Here is a 27995-nt window from a genome sequence, read left to right on the forward strand (position 1 = left end):
TAGTGCACAGCATGATCTTCCAGGAACAGGCTAAAAAACTCAACTAGTAAATGTCTGAAACAATTAATAGTTTAAATCTGTAATCTCAGTGTGGCTTTTTTATAAGTGATGTCTATTTCTGTTGTTGCTCTCCAGAGCCCTTTCAATTAAAATACCTTCAACAGAATACAGAATATATAACATGTCTGGAGTGGTGCTTGAAGCTGTGTTTTAAAAACTATAATATTGAATACGTGCCAAAAGAGCTCAGGCATTCATATGTCCTGTCAGCATTGCAGAATGATAAATGGCTGAATATAATTTTCTTTTCAATTAATCTTTTTAACAAGTCTGCCACCAAGTTTAATTTGGAATTTTTTTTAGTCCTCAGATGTAAACTTGTAATTTGCATAATTACTGTACATATAATCAAGATTAAAAGAATGGATTTTTATTTTTTTAAAATTTATTTAGTTAGCTCATGGAACAAAAACCTGTTGGTGTGATAATCTTTATGCCGACTTCAATCAAATGGGCCAAAATATGTCAGTAACTCAGGTACTGGTACAAAATACAGAAAGGTAAAAGACTAAAAAAAGACAAAAAAAAGGTAAAAGAATTGTACCAACTTGCTCTATACCTGGAACTGCAAACTCTCTTATGGAGCCAATTTCAGTTAAGTAAAAATTCAAGACACTTCAGTGTAGAAAATGGGATTTGGCCATAAAAAACAACAGGTATTCAGACAGAATGAAGCATGAAAAAAAATATTTGTCATTGATATAGAAAAAAGATACAGTAGTAAAAGGTGGAAAATAAATACCTCAGAATTGGGAATGACTCTCTGAAGAAGTAGGAGAGAAACAACAAAAAGTAATGTTAGTAAAAACAAAGTAACCCCTTAACCAAGTAAGTGATTCAGCAGAAGAAGTTGGTATCCTTCCCAAAAAAAAAAGGCAGCAAGGAGTTTCTTTCTTGAGCAGAGCTTTCAAACTTACAATCCATTAAATGTTCTAAGCTCTTATCTTGAAGCAGGTCTTCAGACACAATGCAAGCAGAAAAGTGCATGCCAGCAGTACAAGAAATTCCCATCTTTAAATATACTGTACCAATACTGTAATATGGGTCTTTCTACAGTGTAGATTCAAAACAATCCAATTTAAAAAGTATTTTATTATATTAGCTTCAAATGTAAAAAACGTACAAGAAAGTAAAACATTCCAGTATGGTTTGTCATGTATTCCCTGGTTCAGCTTTCCAAGTAACCAATACCATTTTTAAAACTAAATATTTTCCATATAATAGAGAAATAAATAATGCTTTGGGATAAAAGGGACACAAACTGACAAACTGTTGTAATTGTAAAGGGTTTGACCCCGATATAAGTCTTATAAGAAACCCTGTGATACATTTTAACATTCAAGGTTTGTCTCTACAAGAAGTGATTTCACCATGATGTCTTACTAACCATATATACCCAGGTTTATTGTACTTGATTTAAGCAAATGAAAATGTAATACATTTTGTGTATTGTGTGCAAGAAGAATTTTTAGAAGTCCTGTATGCAGAATTAATTTCACATTGCAGACTGATCATTAAACCAATCATATAATGCATTTATAGTACACCAATTCTATACTAATAATACAGCCCTACTTCTGCATTACTATCTTTTAGAGGTTTGAATATTTTATGTGCCTCACAGAAAAACCTAAATAGAATTCTGTTTCTATTTTTTAAAGCACCGTTTTAGTGCCATGCACGAAGACTGAGCCCATTATACTATAATTTATATAAGTCCTCTGTACCTTAAAAACTGTGATGTTTTTATGTTATTTTTATTACCTCTTGTACGGGCAACTCTGAGCAGGATTCTCTCTGGGCTCTCTGGGGGTCGCAGTGTATGAGCATCCACTGCAGCTCAAACTTAAAGAAAAGAAAACAACACAAGTTTACACTCTCAGTTTTTTTTTTGCTAGGTAAAAAATACTAATGATTTTTACTTGCCTAATTAACAATAGTTGTAAATATATTTACATTCGTTTCAAAGGGTAAACCAAAGTTATCCCAAGAAAACTCTTACCACAACTGACGTACTGGAATCAGCGTCAAGCCTTCCGATGAGAGTTTCCCCTTGTACATTGACTTCTCCCTTGGTTTTGATAGGCTTGGATCCAACAGGCTCACAGTCTAGATAAAGTGTAACTTGGTCGTGCTCCACACCCACCATCACTTTGTGCCACTTATTATTGAAAAGTTGGGACAGTCCTGGAAAGATGACCACCTGCAAATTGCTGTCTATGCCAATGAGGAAAAACTCTAGGGCCTGCTGGTCACCATTGAGTCTCAGGCCCACCTGCTTGTAGCCATCATCGTCCACAATTTGCCACACGTTCCATACTTTATTGACAGTGTTTTTGACCATGCGGAATGTTGTCACAAAAGAATACTCCTCTGGCAAACCATATGGGAAGATTACCCTGCAAATTAAAGGATAACATTAATTTTGCCTTTTTGTGCCCCAGTATAGCCACAAAGTTACATATAAATCATATTCTGTCACAATATTTTAAAGAATTTATGCAAACTTTATTTAGGACTTTCAGGATTACATTTCTTGTGTTTGCATTAATTTAACAGCACCGTCTGACACAAAATCAGTAAGGAGCAAGTTCATTAATATTTCCACCCAGAAAAGTAGGAAGAAGAAACACAAAATTTGGGCTTTTGAGTCTTCTGCAGATGTTTCTTTGTACTTTTCAATGTCAAATTAAGCTTTACTCGTTATTTTGTAGTCAACGCACACTGACACGACTCCCCTAACAAACATCACTAAGCTAACAATAATTCCAATATGTAAAACAAACAAATTCTGCAATGCAGGCCTCTCAAACCTAATAAAAGATTGTTACTATCAATTGCACTTCTTAGCTTTTGTAAGTACTGAAATATCTCACAACTATCTCACAAAGTTGTCCTTTGAAAATAAGCCTCAATGAAAACTGCTAAATATCAAGCTAAATTAAAAGTGGAAAAGGGTTAGATATTATTTTATTTCAGACATCTCAAGGGTCATTTCATTGTAATTTTTGTTTTTTGTTTTAAGGATGTATTTAAATTAAATATAATCATTAGTACACAGAAGATTTAGATTCTGTACATGTGTTCTCCTAAATTATACAAAGGGTGCAACTTGGTACTTCAGACAATGTTTTTCACTGTAGCTTCTAATAATGTTGAATCTCAGCCATTAACTAGGAGTTTTGATTATTTTTAATACAGTAGAAGGCATGGGGCTGATTGTGGGCTTAATCAGACATGGCAGAAAAATACTTAAATTGGTTCTTTTGAAAAAAAAACAGAAATATATGTCCGTTGTTTCAGGGAGTGTAAAATTAGTTTTGACTTGTAATTAATCAAACTAATAAAATGAATCTTCAAAGCATTTTAGTTTCTGTCAAGCATACTAGCTTAGGTAAAATTTGCTAATCCTTTTTGACAATGGAAACAATGTTAATATTTTAATGATGCTATAAATACAGAATAATGCCTGGCAACAGCACATCCAGCAAGAGACATCAATTAAAGTTTACCAAAGCCATGCTTTTTTTCTCCTGTACCACTTGCTGCTTGTTAACAAGCAAAAAGCGCCATGGGTGGTACATTTATAGATGAATACTGCCGCCTGTTTTTACCATCTTGTAAATGGATCAAGGCAACATAATAAAAAAAGAAGTTTCCTGTAGAACAATAAAGAGAAAGAAGGCGACTTTTTAGTATCCTGTGGTTGCACAGCTTTCAAACTGAAACCTGGGCTAGCCCTTATGGTATATCTAATGCAGTGGCTTAATGAATACAAAGAGAAATTCTGAGGACACTTAGGAAAGCCAGGTCTTGACATAGTTTTCTGGTGTATGCATCTAAATAGATGCATAGATGAAACAGCACTCTTCTCAAACGTAAAATATGTCTGGAAAATCACCTGCAATCTATGAAAAAGTGTAAAAAATATTTAGCAATATAATAAAAGCAAAGGTTTAGCAATACGCACACCTTAACAAACCTAATGTAATTCTTCTACTTATAATTGTTTCAAATATTTCTCCTAACACCTTTAATGATATTGAACATTTCTGTTTACACAGTAATACAGTATAATAAAAAAATAAGATGATGAAGAGAGTGCTACATACAGTAAAATAAAGTTAAGATGACATATTTCTTGAAAAATATTCACTTATTCATTAATCATAAATAGCAATAGTATTATATATATTTTTTCCATTAAGATTAATGGATTAGAAGGAAATTAAAATTGTGTATAAGGAGATATGAGGTAAAGATGAAGTGAATCCCAAAGAAGAAGGAATTCAGATTTAAAAGTAGAAAAAAACGTTTACAAATCATGTAATGGAAAGAAGTATTTTCAAGAACTTAAGTATGACCTAGAATTTTCAATTACAGGACAGTGATATGCTGTAATCACATGCCAACGTCCTTGTAAAAAACAGCTGCTTTGTCATAACATTTGCCCCCAGGGACAACTTTGAAACTTTAATATGAATACTGTATAGAGTATATGCAGATTCCCTATAATTCCTGTGTGCACAAGTTTAAAGAACAGGGCTTTTAGTGTCCTGTAATGTACAAAAATCTAAGTAAACCTGACTAGGGAAACTATTTTATTCATTAAATTATTTTAAAAATAATTACACAGATATGGTTTGGAGAGCCTACATCCTGAGACAATTATAAATTCTGTATTTTTTGGTTTCAAAAGGCTTTATAATGGACAATTATACACAGTGTATTGCTTTTATATATGTAGACATTAAAAATGTATATTGTTTGCATTTCCTTAAAAAATGGTGGTGCATTTTAATAATTCATTATCAGAGTTTTTTTTTAGATCTGTGAATGAGATGTGTATTAATAATGATATTTAAACCTTCTGGAATGTTTTTCAAGAATTTTAAAACCAAATCTTTGTTTTTAAAGGCATATGTTTTATACACCTCTTGCTAAACTTAAAAAATACATCACAGTTAAACAAACAACTGGATGAATCATTTACACAAAAAAATTAAAGAAACTATTTAAATGTCATTTAACCTGGTAAAACAAGGAACTGCACTGGACAAAACTTGGCTCTGTCCAGAAAATAGAAATGTCTGTTTTGGCTATCCCATTGTTATTTGATTCATTTTCATTTTTTCAAAGGTTTTAAATATATTTGTCTTTGAAATCACATGTTCGGTTGGTATGAAACATTAAAACCTACAGTAGATGTACTTATAATTCACAACAAGTGAAATGATTATCTCAAGCAAATAGAAATAAACTAACTGAATATTTGTTTTAAGCAGTTGTTGGAAGCAAAACCTAGGGAATATAGTAAAATACACTGTTCAGTATGTTGAGTAATGTTTCACGGAAATAAAAACAGCTACATCCTTTCTGTATGTACAAAAAATAGGAAACAAGCTTAAACTTGACTAGGCCCTACTGATTACCTGTTACCGTAATCCGTAGTGTAACACCTGCACAGGCCCTGTAATGATACAACATCTGCAGGATTCTTTGTCGTACCTTGTTGGAATTTGGAAATTTGCTTCTTTATCAAGTCTGTAAGCCACCTGCAATGCTGTGGATCCTTCGACCTTTTTGACGCCCTTAAGTGGGATGACATCCAGCTGGAACTGGCTGATCAGATCAAAACCTTCAGAAGAAGAAAAAAAGACTTGGCATATCTCTTTGTTTCTAAATAAAACCTTATGTACCGTATGGTATTATCCAATATATGGTACGTCTGTTATCATGTAGCTTGTTACTTTAATATCCCGTTCCCATTGACAAATGCTTTCAATATGAAATCTGAGCCAGTTCCAATGAATGAGTCTGACTCAAACCTAAACAAACCTAGGTATATTGAGAAATACTCGTTGTAATAATAAAAATATTGGCTTGACCAGATATTACTGTAGCTTAAAAACAACAAAGATTTCAAGATCATATAAATTAACATTTAAATAGCAGATGTTTGAAGTGTAAACAAACAGAAGAACATGTGTATGCATGATGCATCATATCCTTAAAGCTGTTTGTTAAAACCTGAAAGAAAAAAATAGAAAAATTAGCCATTTACGTTGAACAAGCCTCCCACTATACTGAAGTATACTTTTTATGATTGGAGTTTTTGGTTTCTTTCTTTAACTGAAATGCATTTGACTGAATCAGATTTAATTCATTCTGCTGCTGCACGAAAAGGGAAAAATATGCTAAATTAACAGTGTGTTCATGGGACAAACAACTCAAATATCCTTTTTAAGGGCACACAATTCAAACTTGCTGAGTCATCTTCATATTTCATGCTTTTCCACTTTGGATGCCTCATGAACCATGTCGTTTCCTATTGTAATCTTCTTACATGACTTAAAATTAAATTCTCCATAACTATGCCATAGCTTTTAATCAATACAAAATCTCTTTAAAACTATATAGTTCTATAAAAATATTAACAGGCTGCTAAAATATTCTCCTCTTCTAGAATGAATTAAAAACATCTGTTTATTGTAAATCTAAATTAATTTTAGTTGAAAATTGCTATGTCAGGGCTATTAAGAATAAGTCTTTCAGGAATTATTGCCTGTAATGTAAAAGACTTGAACTTTAGCCAAGAAATTTTAAACCCTCTGTTATAGAGTTCCATTTACATTTATATATTTGCTTTTGGTTGCAAAGAAAAACATAAACTGAACATAGAGTGCTGTGCTGGATTAAAGCCTTAAACCATTTAAGCACTTTCAATCCTTAATTCACTTTAATTCAGAATTGAGAGCTACACTGAATGCAGAGCCATTGATTTCTTTACCTAAGAAACACACTGCAGGATTTTAATTAACTAACATATGTGCTGTTTAATCACACAAACCATGTTATCAATGAAAACAGATAAAAATATTACCCGTTTTTACCTGGAAGGTCATCTTGTCCGACTCGTATCTTTGGACACGAAGTGTCACCATCTAAGCGGCTAAGATCAACTGCAAAAGAACATGCACCTCATTAATATGAGAAACATACTCAGGAATTTAGGAAACGTTACAAACGACAGGAAGCCATTTGGCTAATCTAGCTTATTAATTTTCTAGCTGCTAATTGATACGAGGATGTCATCCATATGTTTCCTGAGAAAAGCCAGGACATTAGGTTTGGCTAAAAGGCTGGGTACTGTAGCTTGTTCTAGACTCTCATATGTCATATTAAATGAAAAAGTGCTGGATCTTCTCAGTTTTAAATAGACATCCCTGCAGTTTCTATTTCTTCTGCTTCTGCTTTACTGCTAATTCTGATGACATCTAAACAGTAGATTGATTTGGCTATTTGAGCTTGTTTCATCATGTTCGTACATGTGGTTCTGTTGTTTAATTGTTTAGGAAGTTTAAACACGCTTTGTACAGCTTTAAAAATCTGGCAAAAACATTTTTGTTTATGTATTTTTTTCATATGTTAGCTACCTTAGTGCCTGTGAGGTTTTCTGCTTTTGAATACTTATTCTCCATTCCACACAATTTTGAGTCTTTTTGTATCTACAGTACATTTCAATTCACCCAAGGTGTGAAAGTAAATAAATAAGCGAATAAGTGAAATCTTTTAGAAAAACCATGAATGCATTTTTCTTCTTTTAGATTTTAGATCTGGCAATTGGTTTTTTTATTTGTAATTCATTGCTATCCTGTACTAGAATTGAACAGATTAAAACATCTGTCCTCCAGGGTGTGCATTTATCAAGCAATTTGCCTTTTTCCTGTACTGCTGATCACAGCAGTAATGGAAGACCTATAGCTCTGGAGAGAGGACAGATGTACAGGAGCTCTCATTGATAGCACTGTGGGACTCAACTGGCCTGCCAAGCCTGTGAAATAGGGAAAAATGAGCCAAAATGATTAACTATTTGTTATAATGACCATGTACAGTATGTGTGAAGTAGACTGGTATGTAATCATAGCACCGATTAAGAAGGACATTTATTTTATAGTGGATTTCAAAGGTACATTCTGTCCAGATTCCATCTGAATAAAAATCTCGATGGAAATAAAAGACAGACTACTAATGCTGTTTGTAAGTGGTGACCCCTGCTGTCAGGATATGGATTATCTATGATGGCACTAGCCAATAACCAGCTATTAGATGTGTAGCATATCTACCTCTAGAGAATTCCCAGTTTGAATCCCTGCAGGGGAGTAATATATAATCACCTAAATCAAATCTTTGCAATTGATGCCCAGCTCATGCTTCTCCTTGTGACTTTGTCTCATTGGCGTGGTTAAATGTATTTCTGTACTGAGCGTTCTGTATATGGAGAGATAAGTCCTGTAAAAGGTGATCTGCTGAACAGAAACTCACCGCATATAAAAACACTGAAAATTCTCTCCTAAAGAACAAAGGGGTATTTTTGTGATTGAAAATAAGTAAAGTTAGTAATAACGTAAGCAAGTAAAGTAACCAATAAAGTCATACACCAAATAAGGGTCTAAGGTAATTCTGTAAGCATATTTTTAAATCGATAATCAATTGTGAAAATAGGGAGTTGAGTGACTAATTAATTGCCCTTCAGCAAAAATGATAGTATTACTATGAAACACTAAAAGAATGATAAAAAATGATTAAAGAAATATTGCTAAAAATGTACCATTTAACAGGCTGATTCACGTGAAATGTACAGTATTGAGAATTTAGTAAATGGTACTGAAAAAACTACCCAATTTTGTGGAAAAAAATAAAACAGACTATTACTTAAATGTACTGTAATTAAATTTCAATAAAACTGATGACAAATTTCACTTTATCCTAAGAAAAATTAGTAAATAGTCCCACACATCAATTCCCAAGCATTTACATTGCTTTCAATTTACTGTGCACCATACATGAAGTTAATACTTATTTCAAGAAAAGACCCATATAAGAAAATTGCTAAGTCAACCACAAGATTGTTTTTCTTAGGGGAAAACAATACATTAAGTTAAAAGATCTTTACTGTAGAATGACCTAGATTCATCCATGCAGAATTTTGCACAGAAATAAAACACAGTTTTTGTTTCTTTCGTTTGAAATGTTTTGTGTAGGTTAGGGTTTCAGGAAAAATCAGATAATAATTTCATGATAGAGGGACTTTAAAGATTAACATACTGTACTTGCTGTTATGATTAGTTATCTATTACCATCTTAATCATTCTGCTTGTCTTCAGTCTCTTATTTCTCTCTCACCCCTTTCTGCCCTGTTTACAGTCTCCACCTTTCAGTGCCTGTTCTGTTAAGACAGTTTTTGTGATCACCCAGCTTTTAGCTGAATACTTCAGGAACTCTTCCAATGGATTTCACCAATGATTTTGTTTCTCATAGTTTGGTAGTGTAACATCACATCACTTTCAATGACCTCTTATCCAAGTCATGATCATGGTCTCCTGGTATCTACTTCATTAGGCGCACCCTGGACAGGATGCCAGTCAATCACAGGGCAGACTGACACAAACACATGCACACTCATTCATTCCAGGGTTTTACAGAAACCAATTAACCTACCAGAATGTCTTTGAACTGTAAGAGGACACTGGAACACCTGGAGGAAACTCACGTGAACACAGGGAGAATAATACAGTACAAACTCTACACAGATAGCAGCCCACAAATTAAACCCAGGGCCCCAGCACTGAGAGGTAGCAATGCAAATATTGGTCATTTATTTTAATTAATTCCACATATTCATCATTCATACTGTATGCCTTTTACAGAGACTTCATTCCAATACAGTAATTCTTCATGTGTTCAGATCCACAGCTCCTGGCAGGTGGTCTTCTGTCACAGCAAGTTTATCTTAATACACATTTTTAATGTGGGAACCATGACACCAATTTGAATCCAGGTTCAGGAGACATTTGGCACATGATGAATCACACGAATAGGTTGTTTTGACGTTTGGAAGTGGAAAGTGCAAGGGAATCATATACTGTATTTTCTTCGGGTGGCTCAGTTTGTTTGGTCACTCAGAAGACAATATAATCCCTATAATACTGGAAACAATTTGGTATAACAGGTTTCATGTTACTGTATGTGTCTTGCTTGGATACTCAGAAGTAGGTTTGTGAAGGCATTTGAAATCCCAGATCAGACTTCCTAATGAGTTTTTGTGAAATGGGAGATTGTGATGCAATCAAAGTAAAAGATTATTTGTAATTACCTAATTACAGTATAAATTAGAATCTTGGCATACTGTATAAGTAAACCAAAACACTAGCTCTTTTATTATTTATTCAAAAACTAGAATTACCTGAACCAGGGAGGCTTATAATAATAAGAATCTCATCCAGCAATTTCTTGAAATAAACCAGAATATCAACTTCAACAATATGTCTGTATCAGGTCATTCAAGTAGTCGAATAAATAATAAAAGAGCATGAATAATAGGAACAGGAATAAACTCCTTGAGGTAGAATTGCTAAATCAAAACTAGGGAACAGTCAATTTAAAGGGAAAAGGAATAAAAAAACCATTTAAGTAAGTGATCACATTCTGTTTATAAACCTATTTATACACCATGCAATTTTGTATACACTATGCAATATAAGGTTAAAATGTAATAAATTATACAGAGTAAAATTCATGATTGGGCCGACTTATTTCAGTTTTAATTTAACTAAACATCCAGGACACCACTAACTGTAATGCATGCAGTGCCTAACAGTACATTTATCTAAAAGGGAAATTTAAGAGCTCTACTACAAATTAAGTTGATCTTGTTGCATTTCTTTAGAGAGACTATTCCTGAAAATTAAATGTAAGAAAAGAATGGCTTGGAACTTTTTGTCTATAGGTTTTCAGTTTTAATATCACTTTCAGTAAAAAAAAAAACAAGCTCAAATGTCAAGTACAGAGTATAACCTGTTAAAAGACCTGTTTCAAGAGTAACTCAAAACCTTTCATACACAGCCAATTAACTCAGCAAGGATAATATGGAAGGTTGGGGAAAATAACAATAAGAATGGCTGTAGAGCCAACTAACTGAGCCAGCCAATTAAAAAAAAATGAGATAATGGTTAGTGCAAAATAACAAATACTGTATGCAGCCTACTGAGTCAGTGTAACGCTGCATATTGAAATGGTGAAAGCCAAGATGTTTTATTCATGTCTACATGCCATTCTAACAATATTCACAAAGAAGAAAGCATATCTAAGCTCATTGTGCCAGAAAAAAAAAACATGTGCCAGAATAGTTTCTCAGTAACAACAAACAATAACATCACCAGGTATACAAATAGTATTGCCTATTCAGTCATATTTTAGACCAGAAATTTCTAAACCTGTTCCTGGAGAGCCCCAGTTTAGTGTAGGCCACCTGTTTCTAAATTGAGAACATCTATAAGATATTGATGTAACCAGGTAATTGATGTGGCCAAGTAATGTGTTAAAATAAGATTAAAATTGCAGCTTTTGAGTGCTTAAAGGCATGCAAGTACCAGTCCCAAATAATCTTTAACATAATTTGACAAATCACATTCTTATATGTGATTTACAGAACAAATTCTGTATGTCATAGTTTGGAACATTAAATTCTACCAGGTTTTTAGAATTTAGTGATATAGGTTTTACTTACGACAAATAACAGGTGTCCATAGTACTGAAAGGAGAGCGATATAAGCTGAAGTGTGTCGGTGACTCCAATGATGTTTTCTAAAGAGAAAAAAATATATATAAAATTGCAGCATTACAACAGCAATAGTACACAATATGATTATTCTTAGAGGGACATTAATAAATAATTAATTAAAACAATTCTAAACTAGTATCGGTAATATTCATAAATTAATGTTGTTTCATACATTTAACTGCATTAACATAGTAAACTAATACTAAAAATAATTTGTTATACCCATAATTCCAGGTGTAATGTTCATCTTTAGCAGGTTCAAAATAAAGCATTTATATTTTAACACAAGCCTTGTATTTTAAGACCCTATAGGTAAATGAGTTTAAAGGTATTGTAATGAATAACAGGGATCTTGGCCACCTAGGATAAGGAAGGTTTTCTTTAGCTCAGCAGGCAAGACCCCTGTTGAGCGATGGTGAAGACCCGGGTTCACGCCCATGCGGTAAAGAACGCACTGGGGTGGGGAATGGCGAGGGCACAAGCCCTAGAACCATTACAGTATTAATGGATAATATTGAAAATAAAGCAAAACATCTGACATGAAGTTTAGAACTTTTTTTCTGTTAGGTTTCTCAACAGACTTTACTGACTTAAGGAGTAAAGGTACTGTAGGAGGATGTCAGATGTGCAGTACTGTTGGTGATTGATCTTACATTACATACTGTATAGTCCTTCTGAGCCACTCAGCCTCCATTAAAACAATGGAAAGATGACTCTTATCACATTAACACAAATATTATATGCCTCTTCTTTTGTTTGTTTTGTGTTGGGACAGATGGTTCAGACAAGATGTCAGACATCTGAACAACATTCTTCTGAAAACTGTTGGAAATGACCTGCTACGATCAGTCACCTGACCAGTTGGTGTAAAACAATTGGTTTAGAGGCATTTTTAGAGGCAAATCCAGGAAGTTGAGACTTTCAGTTCATTATTATATGCTGTCCAGGGTGACAGCACATCCTCTGCAGAGAAGGGATTGTGTGACTGCATTTTGAGTAGTGACAGATTGTTTGCACTGAGAATTTTGAAAAAATATTTTTTTTTAGGTTGCAGAGACTTTGTTTGGAAGCCTGTAAGCAGCTTAGCTGCCTTATTACTTTAGAGAGGGATTTTAAAAAGAACCTTTGGGTTTTGTCTATGTTTTATTTTGTTTTTTAGTTTTGTTTGTTGTTCTTCACACTGTAAGATAAAGGGTACTTTTTGGCTTTGTAAGAGTGTCTGTTTACCTAGGATCAACCTATCGAAAGATTGCTGCTGTGGTACACAACCACCTACAGTAGGTGTGTCACAAACTCTTAAGCTATTTATGCACCTTAGTATGTTCTGATAATTTTCAAAAGATCTTAAGATCTGCTAGTGCACTGCTTATGAAACACCCTGAGAGTTGAGCTGATCTCCACAGTCTAGCTCTTTAGACTGACAGGTAGATCTTCTTATATTAATCATTCTAAAAATCAAACTAAGCACTGAAGCAAAACTCAATAATTTAGAAAGATGTATAAGTATTTTTAAATGTTGGGGGGGAGTTTGGGGTAACAAAAACAAATTAAAAATTGACTGCCTACAAAACAATACTTTGGATGCTGAGTTTCTAATACGTATCAAAACTGTTTAGGCTATTTAAACAATAAGCCTCAGCAATAACAAACAATCCATCTCCTGTTCTATGATTTGCTACCATAATGACAAACTTGTATTAGTATAATATGTCTAGTAAATGACAATAGGGAATTGTCTAGAATAAAGAAGCATATCAGGGTTTACATCATTCTAACAAACACAAAATGTGGGTATTGTACAGTATTGATAAACGATAATACAGGAATTTGTTCAAAACATGCATCCACTGAAACACAAGTGTTTTCAATAGAAAGAAAAGTAATAATTGAATAACTGCGCATGATGCAAACAATGCTCTACTTTGCAAAAGGTAAGAACTTGTAAAGTGAGAAACCCATTGCTGTTCTATGAAATTAAACATTAATAAACAGGAAGAACCACACTACTGGTTTCACCTAAATTACGTATTTCTTCCTTGAAGCATATAAAATAATGTTATTCTATTAGAACGAGATCTGGTGGCAATGTTACTCTTTGTTGATTTAGTTTGTTTGGAGATGGTAAAGAATCCGTATTGAGTAGCATCACCAAAATCCTTTTCTAGTACTTCAGCTGCCTTCATGCACTCTGTGTTGTATACAGCTGATGCAAGCAATGTGCTGCCCACCCCCTCACCTCAATAATGTGAATTTCATCTATCATCAGACTTATGAGGCCAGTAGCAGACATTGTTTGGGTGGGAAGGCTCAAAGAATGACTAATAAGTTACTCAGCAGTCTTCTCCCTAAGGATGCAAAAGCCACAAACAAATCAGGCTTTTGCTCTGTGTACAAAGCAATGTAATACAATCCTATCTATCTAAAGTAACACATTACAATGTATCATCAATTTGTATGCAGAGAAATTAGATACATTGTGTTCTGTATTCAAAATATTTAGTGTACTTAAACCTACATTGTTTCCCTTGGGTATTGAAATATGTGTACCGAGAGCCTAAGGTGTTTCACCAGTAGATCAAGATTTTTTTTCTACACACATTTCAAACTGCAGGTGGAACACAGTTTAATTAAGCCAATATGAAACCAGTAAGGGGACTGCATAATTCATGCTAAAACAAAAATACTCTTCTGTGCAAATCAAGATGACAAAGTGACTCGTTGTTAAAAAAGAAGCCTTGGAAAATATTTCTTAGAGATAGAATATTGAATAACAGAACAACCGTAAAGGATCTGATCATATACAAATGTAGTCGTGTAAATCATCTGGTTGCTTTTGGCATAGTCCACGTCTGGGAGAAGTTGCCTAGAGAATGAGATGCTCTACTTTGCATAACAGTAGAAAAGTCCAGAGACACTTGGAAAATTGGTCTATAAGGGACAGGCCACAACTTGGAAAACAAAGGGTCAGCATACTGTCTCAGGACTGTCATGTTCAACAGTGTAATCAGGTTACAGTGGCTACAGCACATTCCAAGAAAAATTACCTGCAGATCAGCAACATGACTGCAGCTCACTGCTTGAAAATGATGTGCGTTCTCCACAAAAATGGTTTTCAGTGTAACATATTGGAAGATTAGAGATGAAATTACTATCTTTTGTTGCAAGAGAACACCTGAGGTCTCAGCTGAGAGAGTGGAGTGCTTTGTTTTTTTGAATACGATTTTATACTTGAAAGACTTGATAGAAGATTGCATGTGGAAATGTTATAGGGAGCACTTAGTTGACTTTTGCATACCGATGGGATGGTTGAAATGTGATGATGTGGGTCTCCTTTTGTAAAAGCTTTTGTGCAGATATAGGTTAACCAGTCTTTTCAGCAAAAACAGTATATTGATAAATTACTTCATCCAGCGGTCTCTTTGATTCTTAACACTTCAGTCTGGGAAGGATTTGGATAACAATAGCATAAGTTCAAGGAAACTGGTAGGACCAGTTCACCAGCATCATTAACTGGAGACTGTGATTGGTCTGCCTTCACCAGTATCATCAACAGGAGACAATAGCGATTAGCCAGCCTTCATCTGCTGCTGCAGGAAGAGTGTCAGATCTCCGAAAGCAGACCATCCAGGGGATGATCAGGTCAAAGCGATGTCAAGATTGCGGTCATACTCAGGCAGATCATACCTAATTTGATTTCATAATAAAATATGACCTTTGATCATTTTCTGTTTAATTTTTTAATGTTATATTTAAAATCTTTAATTAAATCTATTAAAACATTTTTTGTCACCCCTTATTTGATTGCCGCCAGTGAAAGTTATTTCCTTCATTTCTTTTATTTTATACCATTGTAGCTATTTGTTATAATTCTAATGATACTATCTTTACCACCCTAACTGAATAGCTTCATCCAAGTTGTCCTCCCCCTTCTTTCTTGCCTGTGGAGTTCTGAAATGGCTATTCTTAGTCTCAGTGTAATTCAGTAGCAGAGAAAAATGTGAATGTGGGACTGCGCTGTAAAGTACGTCAACGGATTAAATGCATTTCTTTATATTAAAAAGTTTTGGAGCGTTTAACATTTCTTTGTCTAAAAAATCACGTAAGATATCCTTATTACAATATTATAGAGGTGCAAATGGCTATTGTCAGACACTGTGAGGGTATAAGAAGTCGTCATGTATAGTACATAAAAATATAATTAACAAAGTTTAATAAGCTTCTAAGACATTACCTTTTTAAGGAGCTCTATAAACATTAATATGTGAATAATCTATGTATTATTCATAATACTAAACCTTTCTCACTCTTACTGTGACGCGTGGCAACCATAGGATAATAAAATCTGAATATTATAGAACATTAACACTACAGTTCTAAGTTCTTTGCAAGTATTGAACATTAAGTTCTTTGCAAGTACTTTTTGTCACTGCTAGAATAAGAAATATGCCTTTTAATCTATTTCCAAACGCCAGGGTTGTTGCTGATTTGCACTTATACTTGATTTACCTTTCCTGGTTGATTATTTGTTTTGAAAATGTAACCAAGTAGATTTATGATCCTGTATGATGATTTATGGTTTATGATGAACACTGAGTAAAGTGCTAACCAAAGACCTTGTAGAAAATAAATAACTGAACTAACTGAACTGTGCCATTATGAAGTGTTCCCACCAAAAGTGTATATTTTATTTAAAGAGCCGTAAACACAATCTCTCAGACGGTGAATCATTTTTTCATCTGGTGTTTTGTCAATCAACACCATCCATGAAAACAATAAATAAAAAATGCACTGCTAATTTAAGTTTTGCATATTTCTAGTATCTAAAATTATAGTGGTGCAGTCCAAATTGCTTACTTAGTTTGAGTGCAAGTATGAAGTATGATTCTGGTAGACAGATGGCAATATCCCTGCAGGGCATAGGCCAGATTTTTAGACTTAAAGTCTGTGGCATCTGACATGTACCAGCACTGCTGGTTGAAAGTCATCTGTCTTAATAGATCTCCATACAATACACTTCTTTCTAACAAATTAGAATTTTCAGTTAAAATAATTAATAAGCTAATATAGTGGGTAGCTTTATGTTAAATGTGTGCACTCTAGACTATCTTGCAAAGGGACTTTGGAAGGTCATCAAATGGCTGGGTGCGTCATAGGTGTCACGATTCCAAACAAAACTGCTGATGAAAATTTAATATTAACTGTGAAGCTATGCAGTCTCTACAAAGCACTTAGCAATGTGGTGAACATGTGATATGTTCTAAAAGCAAAAGCCAACAAGTGATCCTTTTAAAATATATCATTTAACATCCCAGAGGAAGCTTGCAAAATGTTACTCCAAATCTAAAGGCAGTACATGTTTTTAAAACCACTAAGGCAGATTTCTGGCTTGTGTGTGGAAGGGGAGATTACAAAAGAATATCTAAATCTTGGCCTAGGGCCTATCCCATAATCCAAGAGCAGCTAAATTTTTTTTTTTAGAGCTTAAATGAGAAATATTCATTCAGATTGACAGTAAATTTGAGCTTTAGATTAGGTCTTTCAAAAATAGATTTAAAACCTCAGCTCCAGTTGCTTGGCAGATAATATACAGTATCTAAACTACTGTACTGTATATGCATGTTGAGACTAATAGCTAAAATTACATGAAAACATCAAACTTCATTTTATTAGACTATCTCAGTAAACTGATGTAAAAGAAAAAAACAGCACAATATATTCAATAGTATTATTGCTACCATTTTTACTTTGTTAATGTGTGTTATTATTGATAGGTCCATTAGCTTCATGAGTTTTATCTGAGAAAAATTCCTGAAAGGTTAAAAAACAGCACAAATTGTTTCCAGGGGATTTCTAATCAGACGTCAACCGACAAGCTAAGTGAAAGTAATTGCTTCTTTGTTTAAAAATGTTTTGAACATCAGTTTTTAAGGAAAGTATGTCTATGATTAAAATATATGAATGCATAATTTATGAATGAAGTGCTAAACTAAACACCTCATGGAAAGCAAATACAGTACATGGTGGTTTTTCATATCTGTTGTCAGTAATTAATGCTTGTTACAAATACAGCACTTATAAGGTATCATAGACATGTTCAACTTATAAAGCTATCATTAATATATTGCATAATATTAATTCACTTATTTAGGAACACAAAACTACTAGAAACTACTCTACAATAGCACACATATAACAGCCTGACAGAAGCACAAAGAATGCAACAAGAAAAGCACAGCACATTGATTTACTGTAACCAAGATTATATTATACTTTAAAATCTTCAGTGAAGAGATGGGTCTTTTAGAGAGACTTGAAAATGTTGACAGTCACAGAGTCTTTAATGGATTTGAGCAATGAGCTCCACACATCTGGAGCTGCACACTACAAGGCTCGTTCACCCATTCTATGGAGCTTGTTTTCTTGGGGGGCCGAATAAGAAGGGCTGAGTCAGCACATCTCAAATCTTGTTTTAGATAAATACTTTCCACTGTATTAAGACTGATAATTCTATTTTATGCCAAAAACTTTCAATAATTTTAATTTTTGACTAAATCTTCATGCAAGTTCTGGTACAACCCTGAAGCTCTTGATGTGCAGTTGTTTCAGTCTAAGCACCTGCTAAACAAAACATTGCACTAGGGTTGCGTTAGGATAGTGATGACTTTGGTGGGTTGCTGACCTACAGGTAGACTTTACAATCGTGTCGTAATGTTTCAAAGGCCCTTCTGTTTGGTTTCAGTTCATGCACAGACGGATTATGCCAGAAAATTAAATGATAAAGGCGTCAAATCCACATTCTGCAGCTATTGATAATGATAATGATAATAATGTTTCTTTATTAGCCCTATACAATTTCTTGCATTAGGAATGCATCTTTTCGCATACCCCAGCTTTTTCTCCATGGAGACACAGACACACAGACAGGGAGAGAAGCTGGGGGTCAGAGCGCAGGGTCTGCCATTGTACGGCGCCCCTGGAGCAGTTAGGGTTAAGGGCCTTGCTCAGGGGCCCAACGGAGTAGGATTCCTCTGCCGGCCGCGGGATTTGAACCGGCAACCTTCCAGTCACAGGCGCAGATCCTTAGCCACAGAGCCACCGCTCCGCCCAATGATTACCAGGTGATCAGAACCCTACATTGCCAAGAAATCCTGATTACAAATGAACTTCTGCTTTCACTGTAGTATGTACCTGCTAGAATATACAAGATGCAATAACTGTATATATATTCTATTTATAATATGTTCTTTATAAATAATATTTAAGAAAAAAATAATACCTGTACATATTAAAGTAAAGGAAAGGTATACAGGAGTTAGAAGCCTCTGTATAACCTTAACATTTGGTTAAATTAAGAGAATTGTCTGCAATTTCTTCATCTTCATCATTAATCATTAATAGAATTAATGAAATAAAAAAAATATAGTTTGAAATGATCAGATAAAAACTTTAAATGGCAGAGATTGTATGGTGAATGGTGGATCATGATTTGAATATAAAGTAATATCCCAATAGAATTTCAGTGGTTTTAAACTACAGCTGTGGGTTTTTGCAGATGACCTCAGGTCTTTCAAGTACATTTGGCTTATACAGATAAGGAATGAATGACCATGAATAACCTCTTCCATGAAGCTGCAAACCCCATTCATTTAATTTTCCTTAACAAATATAATCTCACAGGGGAATGTACAGTATGAGAACTTGATCCTAAAGTACATTGCAATCTCTCGGCAGCATTCTACATATTAATTTTGCCATCAGTGTGTAACAGCACTAAAGACACATTTTACTACTACCATTACTAGTACTACTACTACTAATAATAATGAACTTACCTTGGTAAGAAAAATATATGGTATTCCATTTTTAATTCCTGAGGACAGGAGTGCACTGATGATGTTCACTGAAAAGAGAAAACGTTCTAAAGCCAAAATATCAGGTGAAATGAACATGGAGTATACTGATTCTAAGGAGTGTTCATGGTGATAGAAGGCTAAAAGAACCTGCAAAGGAGATGCAGAAAATGTTTGAGAAGTCTCATTTTTTTTGCGGCCACCTTTGTTCATTAAATTCTGATTGGCCAAATGTTTTCAAGAAGGTGGGGACTTATTTTTATGACCCTTTCGTGAAAGAAATAGAAGCCTTGGGGCTTTTACTGTATTACATAGCAGAATGTTGTAACAACATCTGTTTGCTATATGTAATTCTGCTAATGAGTAGTTTTACATCAGGAATATCCAGAATAGTTTTAGATTAATTAGAGGGGACAATAGGACTTTTTTATTCTTATATTGTAGGTACTGACTGGGTTTACCTTTTTTCTTTTTATGAAAAGTGAAAAGGTCACTATCATAAAGAAGGCTGTGGTCATTATATTAATATAGCATTGAAATAGCATCTTAACAGTTCAAAGATTCTGAAAAAAAAATCTGGGGAAAAATACTGTATATCTGAAACCATGAATATCCATCATTTGCATCCTTTTACTACTAAACACATGATATAATTAAAGAGTTTTACATGTTTTAATAATGTAAAATGCATAATTAATACAAAAGCGTCCCAGGTTCTATATCCTCTCTTTACGAGGTAGTTGCTCAGATCCTAATTAAGAACAGGAGAGACCTACCTACAGTAAATTACCATGACTTAGTCCAGGAGTTGGAATAATGAAGGTCCGTAAAACCACTAGTAAGACCTCTAAAGTGCTTCAAAAATGAGTCCAGAGATGCTTTAAGCAGGAAACATTTGAAAGAACAGTCCTACCATTGAAGAAAATCAAATATTTGGTAACATTTTTTTGTCTTTATCTACAGTGATTTCAGTTTTCTTTCTGGCATAAAAGCTGATTACTATTAGATTCAATCTTGGTGATTGACAATATCTGTCCTGAAGTAATTGTTGATATACTGTCTTACAAAACGATCATTTTTTTACTGAATGCTCCTCCTATACATTCTGTCCCATTGCTAAATCATCAACCTAGTTAAGATTTGGCACAGTTATGCTTTTGTTGGGTTTTACATTTTTTGGATTTGCAACTACACCTCTGTTCTTGTGATCTGTATACTGTATACAGTATGTCAAGCTTTAGTTTCTTATGCCCAAACATTTTGTCATGTCAGCTGTTACTCTAAACAAGCTTTTAAGGCTCATTTTTAATTAAAGATATTCTTGAATGTTTTATTCCAATTGCAGTATACTCCAAATTAACTTGACATTGAAAAAGTGGAATGGAAAAAGATGAAACATTTCACACTTAACAGCCACAAACAGCCACTGCAATTAACAAAGTACTGAAGAAACAAAGCATAGTTAATTAAAATTCCATAATAAAATGTTACCACACGTAGAAATTTCATTGATTACTGTAGTTAATGGGAAAGAAAAATAATTCTGAAAAAATTAAGATAAAAAGCAATATTTCCCTCTTATGTAGGCAAACAAACAACCTTTTCACATTAAGTCTCAGTCTCTAATATGGGGTCACTAAAAACTTCTGTTCATAACAACAAATGTTTTGACATGTGTTTTTATCACATTTGAAATAATATACCTAAATTGATTTATGTAAGACTCTGTTATTGTGTAGTTTGCAGTACCTATAATTTAAAACCACACATTTTCCTGTAAAACATCTGTTATAGTTGAGGTGAGATGTGTGTGCTGGGGGGGGTGATGGTCTACTTGCTACAGTTAGGGGCCACTGTCACACCTTATCAGCATGGAGACCCTGCTGCCTCACCTCTCCCATTTCACTCATCACACCTCTGCAGCTTCTGTATTGTCAGCATAGACAACAGAGCACCCCCTACCCAGAGCTGCAACTGTTGTTAAATAGAAATAATGGAAAAGCCACATGTTTGGAGTCTGATGTCAGTATTTCAATCATGGTAACAGAAAACAATAACAGCTTCTGATACTAAACAAATGGGGCACTTAAATGATGGTCGAGAGGCGTAAATGGAGAAATCCTGAATCCCTTTATGTACATAAGATCTGGAATCTGGGATTTGGGGCCTCTCTTGATGAACTGTGCTACACAAATGCAATTGCCTACAATATATATAATCCACATGTTCTTTAGAAAAGATATGTCTATGATATATATCATTACTCCAGTTAAAATATATTTATTTTAGCTAAATATATTGTGTGTACTGTGTGCCGTGAGTTTAATGCAGCCACCCAGGTGGTAAAATCTAATAAATTGTTATTAATGAATTATTATTTGAACATAATGCACCAAATGTCCATAAATATGCTTAGTTGTCTAGATGTTTTATAGCCAGGTTGAAATGAATTGTTTTTTGTAACTTGACATCTACTTCTGAGACCGCCACGCTTAGCGGTTTAGATCTTTGTGTACATTAGCTGATTTCAGATTCACAACGTCTTGGGTCTAGATATGCTAATACAAGATTATTGTCTCCATACAGTATGTCAGGTTTTGCAACAGAAAATATTAAGAGTAACTGTTTATTTTAGCCTTTTCATTAGCACTTCAAAGGAAGCATCTTCTGAAACCTCTTTTATCATAAATAACAAATCTTTAAGTGAAAGTCTCTAGATATTTTCCTCATTAGTCTTTCCATTCCATCTGAATCACTGCTAATACACAGTGCATGGCTCATATTTTTCTTCATTAAAGGAAAGAAAAACAACTTGCTGGAAAAGGCCAAATCATGTTTATTTTGTAAACCAGAATAAACACTTTTACTGTAGTTTTATCTGTAAATTGATCCACTGCTGAAAATCTCCATAACAACCTAATGTTGAATCATCACAAGATCTCGACTTCAGGAATGCTGAAGAAGGTACAGTACTTGTACTTTGATAATAGAATGCTCTAGAGAGCGGGTTGCTAAATTGCTGACACAATGGAGGCAGTGTTACAGACTGCAGTGCTTTCTCAGCTAATTGGTAAGGTCACGCCTTTCATGACACTTATAGATTTTAACAAACAGTACTGTAAAAATGTTACATTTTGGTCTTTTTTTATAACATTATAAAGTGCCCATGGTTTAACTAAATGTAATAAACTTAAGTTGGTAAACAAGAGCATGTGATTTCCAAATCAGAACTCCTGACTTTGAAACTTGTGACCTACCATTTTGAATATACTTGTGTACTGTAGCTACTGTACTTCTAATTTAGTGACTATGAATTAGTTGGACTCCGGGCGTAACAATGTCTTATATTTCATGCTGAAACAAAAAAATGGGGTCAGACCTGATTACACTTTAAGACAGACTTGTAAAACAATTTAAAAAATGTTCTTGTCCATACATAATAGACGTTCTCTGTGTTCGATTTTCAACACATCTAAGGTTTAAATATCTAGATAATTAAGTGGTTTAATTAAGTGCAGTGTAACATGCAAATCACTACACCATAAATATTGGGGTACCTTCATTCAGAAGAAAGTTATTGTTCTTTTTGTGGATTGGCGTGTTCTCACTTTTCAGACCATATTCTCCAGCAGACAGACAATAACTAAGTTATATAATAAACAAAGTTTTAAATCTGGCTGCTTGTGTCGGTAAACCCTATAATTAGTTAAGATAAAAAAAAATATTCTGTAGCATAATTAAAATAATTGTAGAAAACATGAATTTCTCTTATACACTTTCTGAAAAGTGAATCTATGGATATTAAATTGGATTTTTTACAGAAATATTTTCTTACACAGTACTGTATATGTTTGACACTTTGGTGCATGAAGCTTATACTTTCTAAGAACACAAGAAGATAGATAGGAGAAGATACAAGAAGATAAATTTTAAGCACTTAAACACACAAAATAAATTATGAAGCATTTTTAGAGAGCCTTGGCAGACATTCAGAGAACATGCAGTTTCAAAACCAGTCAAGGTATGAAACATGTTCACCCTGTTAGATGTATGGATAACGTTAATCATTCTTATTTACCTTCATTTTTATAGCTGAAAAACAATTTGCTTATTACACTGAAATTAAATATACAATAAGTAGGGAGACTTGCTCGAGGCAAAGTAATGTATGAAAAACACATCAGCATACCATATTACTTAGAAACTTAGAAATTGTTCAACATACTGTAGCAATGTAATACTTCACAGACATACAGAGAAACTGTCAATTTTCAATGTAACAAAAGCCTCATAGTTGCCCAGATCTCCATGTTCACCTTATTTATTTGGCCTATTCGCAATATTTCTCAATGGGCTGGCTATTAGTTTAAGCCCTTATCTGTTTGGTTACACTTGTTGATTTGTATAAGTATTCTACAATTCCACTACATTTCTTTATTGTTTAATTAATGATTTTCCTCCATTGCTTCTTGATTAAAAAGAATGCAGAAAACCCCAAGTGAAAGAAAAATAAGTAAAAATCGAAGAAAAGTTTGCATGACATGATACCTCTCTGTGAAAGTCAAAATAGAACAGGGATTCATGAATGTGAAATGAATAAAATGTCCACAAAGAAAGAAAAATCATACCACAGATTGTTGATTTAAGGAGATAAGCTGATAATATCTCTCATAACTGAGACAAAATCTCCCTTTAAACTTCAGGTTGTCAGGGCTTTTAGAAATTAAGTCCATAGCTGAAACACTGTCTCAGAGACACATAGGGAAATATAACATCTTGATAAAACATAATTGCTTAGCTTTAAAGCTACTCAGTTGTTCTATAATTTCACACCTGGTAGTATATTTTGTGCCTGTTTGTGAGTTTGGTCCATGATGTCTCCATGTTTTTGCAGATGTTGTAATTCCAGGTTTCAGGCTTCTGCTGAATGACACTCCTATTGCACAATTACAATTTGTAAGTGACTTTATGAAGTCAAGAACTCTCCAGGATTGCTGTTCAATGGATGTCCTTGCTTTTCCCATAGATTAAATATACAGTAGTAGGTCTAGTGACTTGACATCACATGTCCAATGTCATTAAAACAGAAATACATTGTTAATGACAAAAAGGTAATAATAATTACAGACATTAATTTATATTTCACATTATAATAATACTTCAAAAGAATGTTAGGTGTTTTCAGAGCAATAAAACAATATGGATGTCAGAAAAAGACACTGAAAATGTACATGTGGCTAATTACTTTCTTATTCAGTTTGCCAGAGAGAAACCCTTCATTAATCTAGATTTTTCAAACCTGAAGATAGAGTAAGGAAAATGGATGAGAGAATCATTTGGCAAGATGTCTAGGTCCTCAGACAACAATCATCACCACCATGCTTGACAGCTGAGATGTGGTTCCTTAGCCTTTAGCAACATAGCCTTTCTTAAAAGAGGCAAAAGAGTTCTATCCAGAGAACATTGTTCCAGAAGCCTTATAGATCATCTACAGTATATGTTCTTTGCTGAACCTCAGATGGGCAAGACTGTTGTTTTTATAAAGCAGTGGTTTTCTCCGTGCCAACCTTTCATTAATACCCCTTGTTCTGTCATCTTCTTGAGTCATAAACAGCCATATTATCCAAGGCAAGAGTGGCCTGCACTTCCTTGGATGATACTCTGATATTCTTTGTTACTTCTCTTGATGATTCTTGATGATTTTATCTTTTGTTCTTGGAGAAAGTTTAGTGGGATGACCAATTCTGGGTAGAGTGTGGTCTTGAACCTTCACCAATTTGTAGACTATTGGATTCCCAACATGGAATTGGTTACTATAAACCCTATTGCATATTTACATACCAGCTATCATGGTAAAAATGTCCATATTTATTTTTGGGTTTCACAGGCTGTTTCCTGAAACTCTATGCAATGAAACCTATGAAAGTTAAAGCAAGATATGTTATTTTAAAGTTGAATTAGTAAGCCCTCATTTAGATTATGACAGTCTGACATAACAAAATATGTACATACTGTATAAAGTATTGCTATTCTGGAATCAGTCCAGAGATATTCACCAAGACACAGTAACAGACTGAAAGGATTGTCCAACACAAACAGGGTAAAGAATTGAATCGTTTTGTCATTAACAGAGACCAGTATGAAGGGACACGACTCAAGTAATTAAGGTCTTCAATAACACATTCACAAAGTCACTGAATCGTTCAGAGTTAACAATGAAAAGTGAGCAAAGCATTCTGCTCCCATCTCCCTCTGGTAATGAACTGCACCGCTCCACACTCACCTTTTACCCTGTGTCCTCTGCATCATCCTATATAAGGGGGGGACCCCTATCTTCTCTTTCTCTCTCGCCTCATGGGACAGGAGACTATGGTTTTCTTTCCCTCTCTCTCTCTCCTTCCCCTAGTGACTATCATGCCCACTGTGATAGTAAAGGACAAATAACTGTAATGTAAAACGTAACATGCCCACTGTAATAGTAAAGGGCAATAAACCCCTTTTACTGGAGCTCAACCCATACCTCCAGCCTCCTCTGTGCCGATTGTCCAGCTACTAAACTGGAGTTCAGAGCAGTTCACTGTAAACAGGGGCAGGCACATTCTTGGACATACAACAGGATAGAGGGAGTCTACAATAAAGAACCTAGTCATATTCTTGAAGCTGATATTCTGGCTTCTTTCAAGAAATTGCTAGATGAGATCCTCAGAACAATTAGCAATTAGCAGCCAAAGAAGCTACTGTACTGTATACAGTATATATTTTAAATGATTTGCTGTAGCTCACTCTCATTGGTAAGTTATTTTATGCCATCATATCAATTATATTATCATCAGCATCAATTATAATAATCTACCATGTTCTAATAGATTTTCAACAAGATAGGGCATGAAAGACTACAGTGTTCAACGTTCCAGACTTCAAAAGTTTCAGATTTCAAACCATGTTTAATTCTCCACTTTAATGTACTATGCTCAATTAATGTTTGAGTGCACGTTTCTTAATAGAGAAAAGTTCAGTTCTTCTTAACTTATAACAAGGCTGCAATCATTTACTATGGTTCTTGAAAAGCGGGTAATACTAGCCTTTAATATGCTGAACAACTACAATATTGTAGTGAATATGACAGATCATATAGAAAGGCGAGCTGAAAGATAAAACATAAAGGGAAACACGGGCGTAGTTTGTTAAAGTCAAGGTTACAACAGGTTAAGCATCAAATCATTCATTATCTTTCCCCCCCTCCCACGTAGGCTAAACCGGTCAATCGGCCATTCGCTTTTGATTGCAGTCTAGTTTTGTTTCCCAGGCTGCTATGACGTCAGTCCGACTGTAGTACTGTATGCACTGTGCAAGCGACTAAACCCAAAACATTAAAAACTGAACTAACGGTTTACAATCACCGGGAACAGGAACGGTCCAGCGCAAGGTGAAGAAAAAGGACACGGAAGAAAATCAACGGCACCACGAGACTGGCGCAGCACTTAGCAAAATTGATTTTTTTTTTGGTCTTAGGAAAACGTATGCATGCTAGAGAGTTTCACTGTAGAGGGGCTGATTGAATAACCATGGCAACAGTAGCAGCAGTAACATCGAGCTGCTTATAGCAATAAACACTGAAACATTGTCGCCGTGCATCTGCAGACCCGTGCAATAAAGATTATTACAGGTAAAGGAAAGAAAGAGAGAGATAAAGTGGAATAAGGGAAGAGGATAGCTGAAATTGTCGTACTGCAGCAGTGTGACAGGTAAGGATATTATTTTAATCATTATATATACATAGCTGGAATTAAAATGGGATCGCTGTGTACCAAATTGAAGTGAAGTGTATCCTGTTAAACATGCAGCGGAGGCGCTGCTTTTTGATTGGGACAGGTCGCGTTGATAATGTCGAAGCTTACAGTTTGAAATACAAGAAACCCGACAATGCATTGGAGTGTTATTTTTAGGAAAGGTATGATGCTGTTTTAATAAACGTCACAGACTGATATAATTTGGTGTATTACAGCTATTGTTTTCTGTCACTTATTGGTATATTTGTAACATTAATGTTTCTCATGAATTGGACATTCAAATAAATCCGATAGCACGTAAATGCTACTGTATAAACAAGCACATTTCAGCAGTTTAATATACTTTTTCGGCAACTATTACTATTACTAAAATATCAACACGGAAATCCGTAGGCAGTGTCCAAGGTGCATTAAAATACCTTTTTTTTACACATTCTGTTTACGTTTTAATGTGATCAAGTTCAATGTTTGCAAGTTTGGCTCTAGCAAGTGTTAATGAAGAAACAGTTGTCTAGAATATTAATAGATCTGTGACAAACCACAGATTTAGAAGATATTTAAAACCTTTTTTTTAATTTGAAAAATCATTGTTAACATACTGTACATCAGATTTGATCTATTTCAGTGTTAGTCATTTAAGGATTCATTTTAAGTAGCATAGTTTTTATCAGC

The 27995-nt window shown here is 34.3% G+C and overlaps 2 protein-coding genes across 4 annotated transcripts in view; one reads left to right on the forward strand and one right to left on the reverse strand.

Moving 5' to 3' along the window:
* Nucleotides 1-19688, reverse strand: part of col9a1c (collagen, type IX, alpha 1c) — a 44486-nt gene extending 24798 nt beyond the window's left edge. Inside the window, exons 1-7 of one of the 3 annotated variants that reach the window (XM_088601841.1) lie at nt 19516-19688; nt 11630-11706; nt 6954-7022; nt 5569-5698; nt 2063-2459; nt 1825-1905; nt 803-823 (exon numbers count right to left, since the gene is read on the reverse strand). In XM_088601841.1, coding sequence (XP_088457967.1) covers nt 803-823; nt 1825-1905; nt 2063-2459; nt 5569-5698; nt 6954-7022; nt 11630-11706; nt 19516-19544 — 804 coding nt within the window. In that variant the 5' untranslated portion in view covers nt 19545-19688. Of the gene's footprint in view, nt 1-802; nt 824-1824; nt 1906-2062; nt 2460-5568; nt 5699-6943; nt 7023-11629; nt 11707-19515 lie in introns of all 3 variants that reach the window. The other 2 variants (XM_088601843.1, XM_088601842.1) reach the window with 2 other exon arrangements.
* A 7083-nt stretch (nt 19689-26771) lies between these two features.
* The window catches only part of fam135b (family with sequence similarity 135 member B), a 69027-nt gene continuing 67803 nt past the window's right edge, over nt 26772-27995 (forward strand). The window contains exon 1 of the mRNA XM_088601845.1: nt 26772-27278. The gene's annotated coding sequence lies outside the window, so the exon portion shown is untranslated. The remainder of the gene's footprint in view (nt 27279-27995) is intronic.

Source organism: Lepisosteus platostomus, chromosome 12 (genome assembly GCF_059453375.1).
Source record: "Lepisosteus platostomus isolate fLepPlt1 chromosome 12, fLepPlt1.hap1, whole genome shotgun sequence".
Taxonomy (NCBI): Eukaryota; Metazoa; Chordata; class Actinopteri; order Semionotiformes; family Lepisosteidae; genus Lepisosteus; species Lepisosteus platostomus.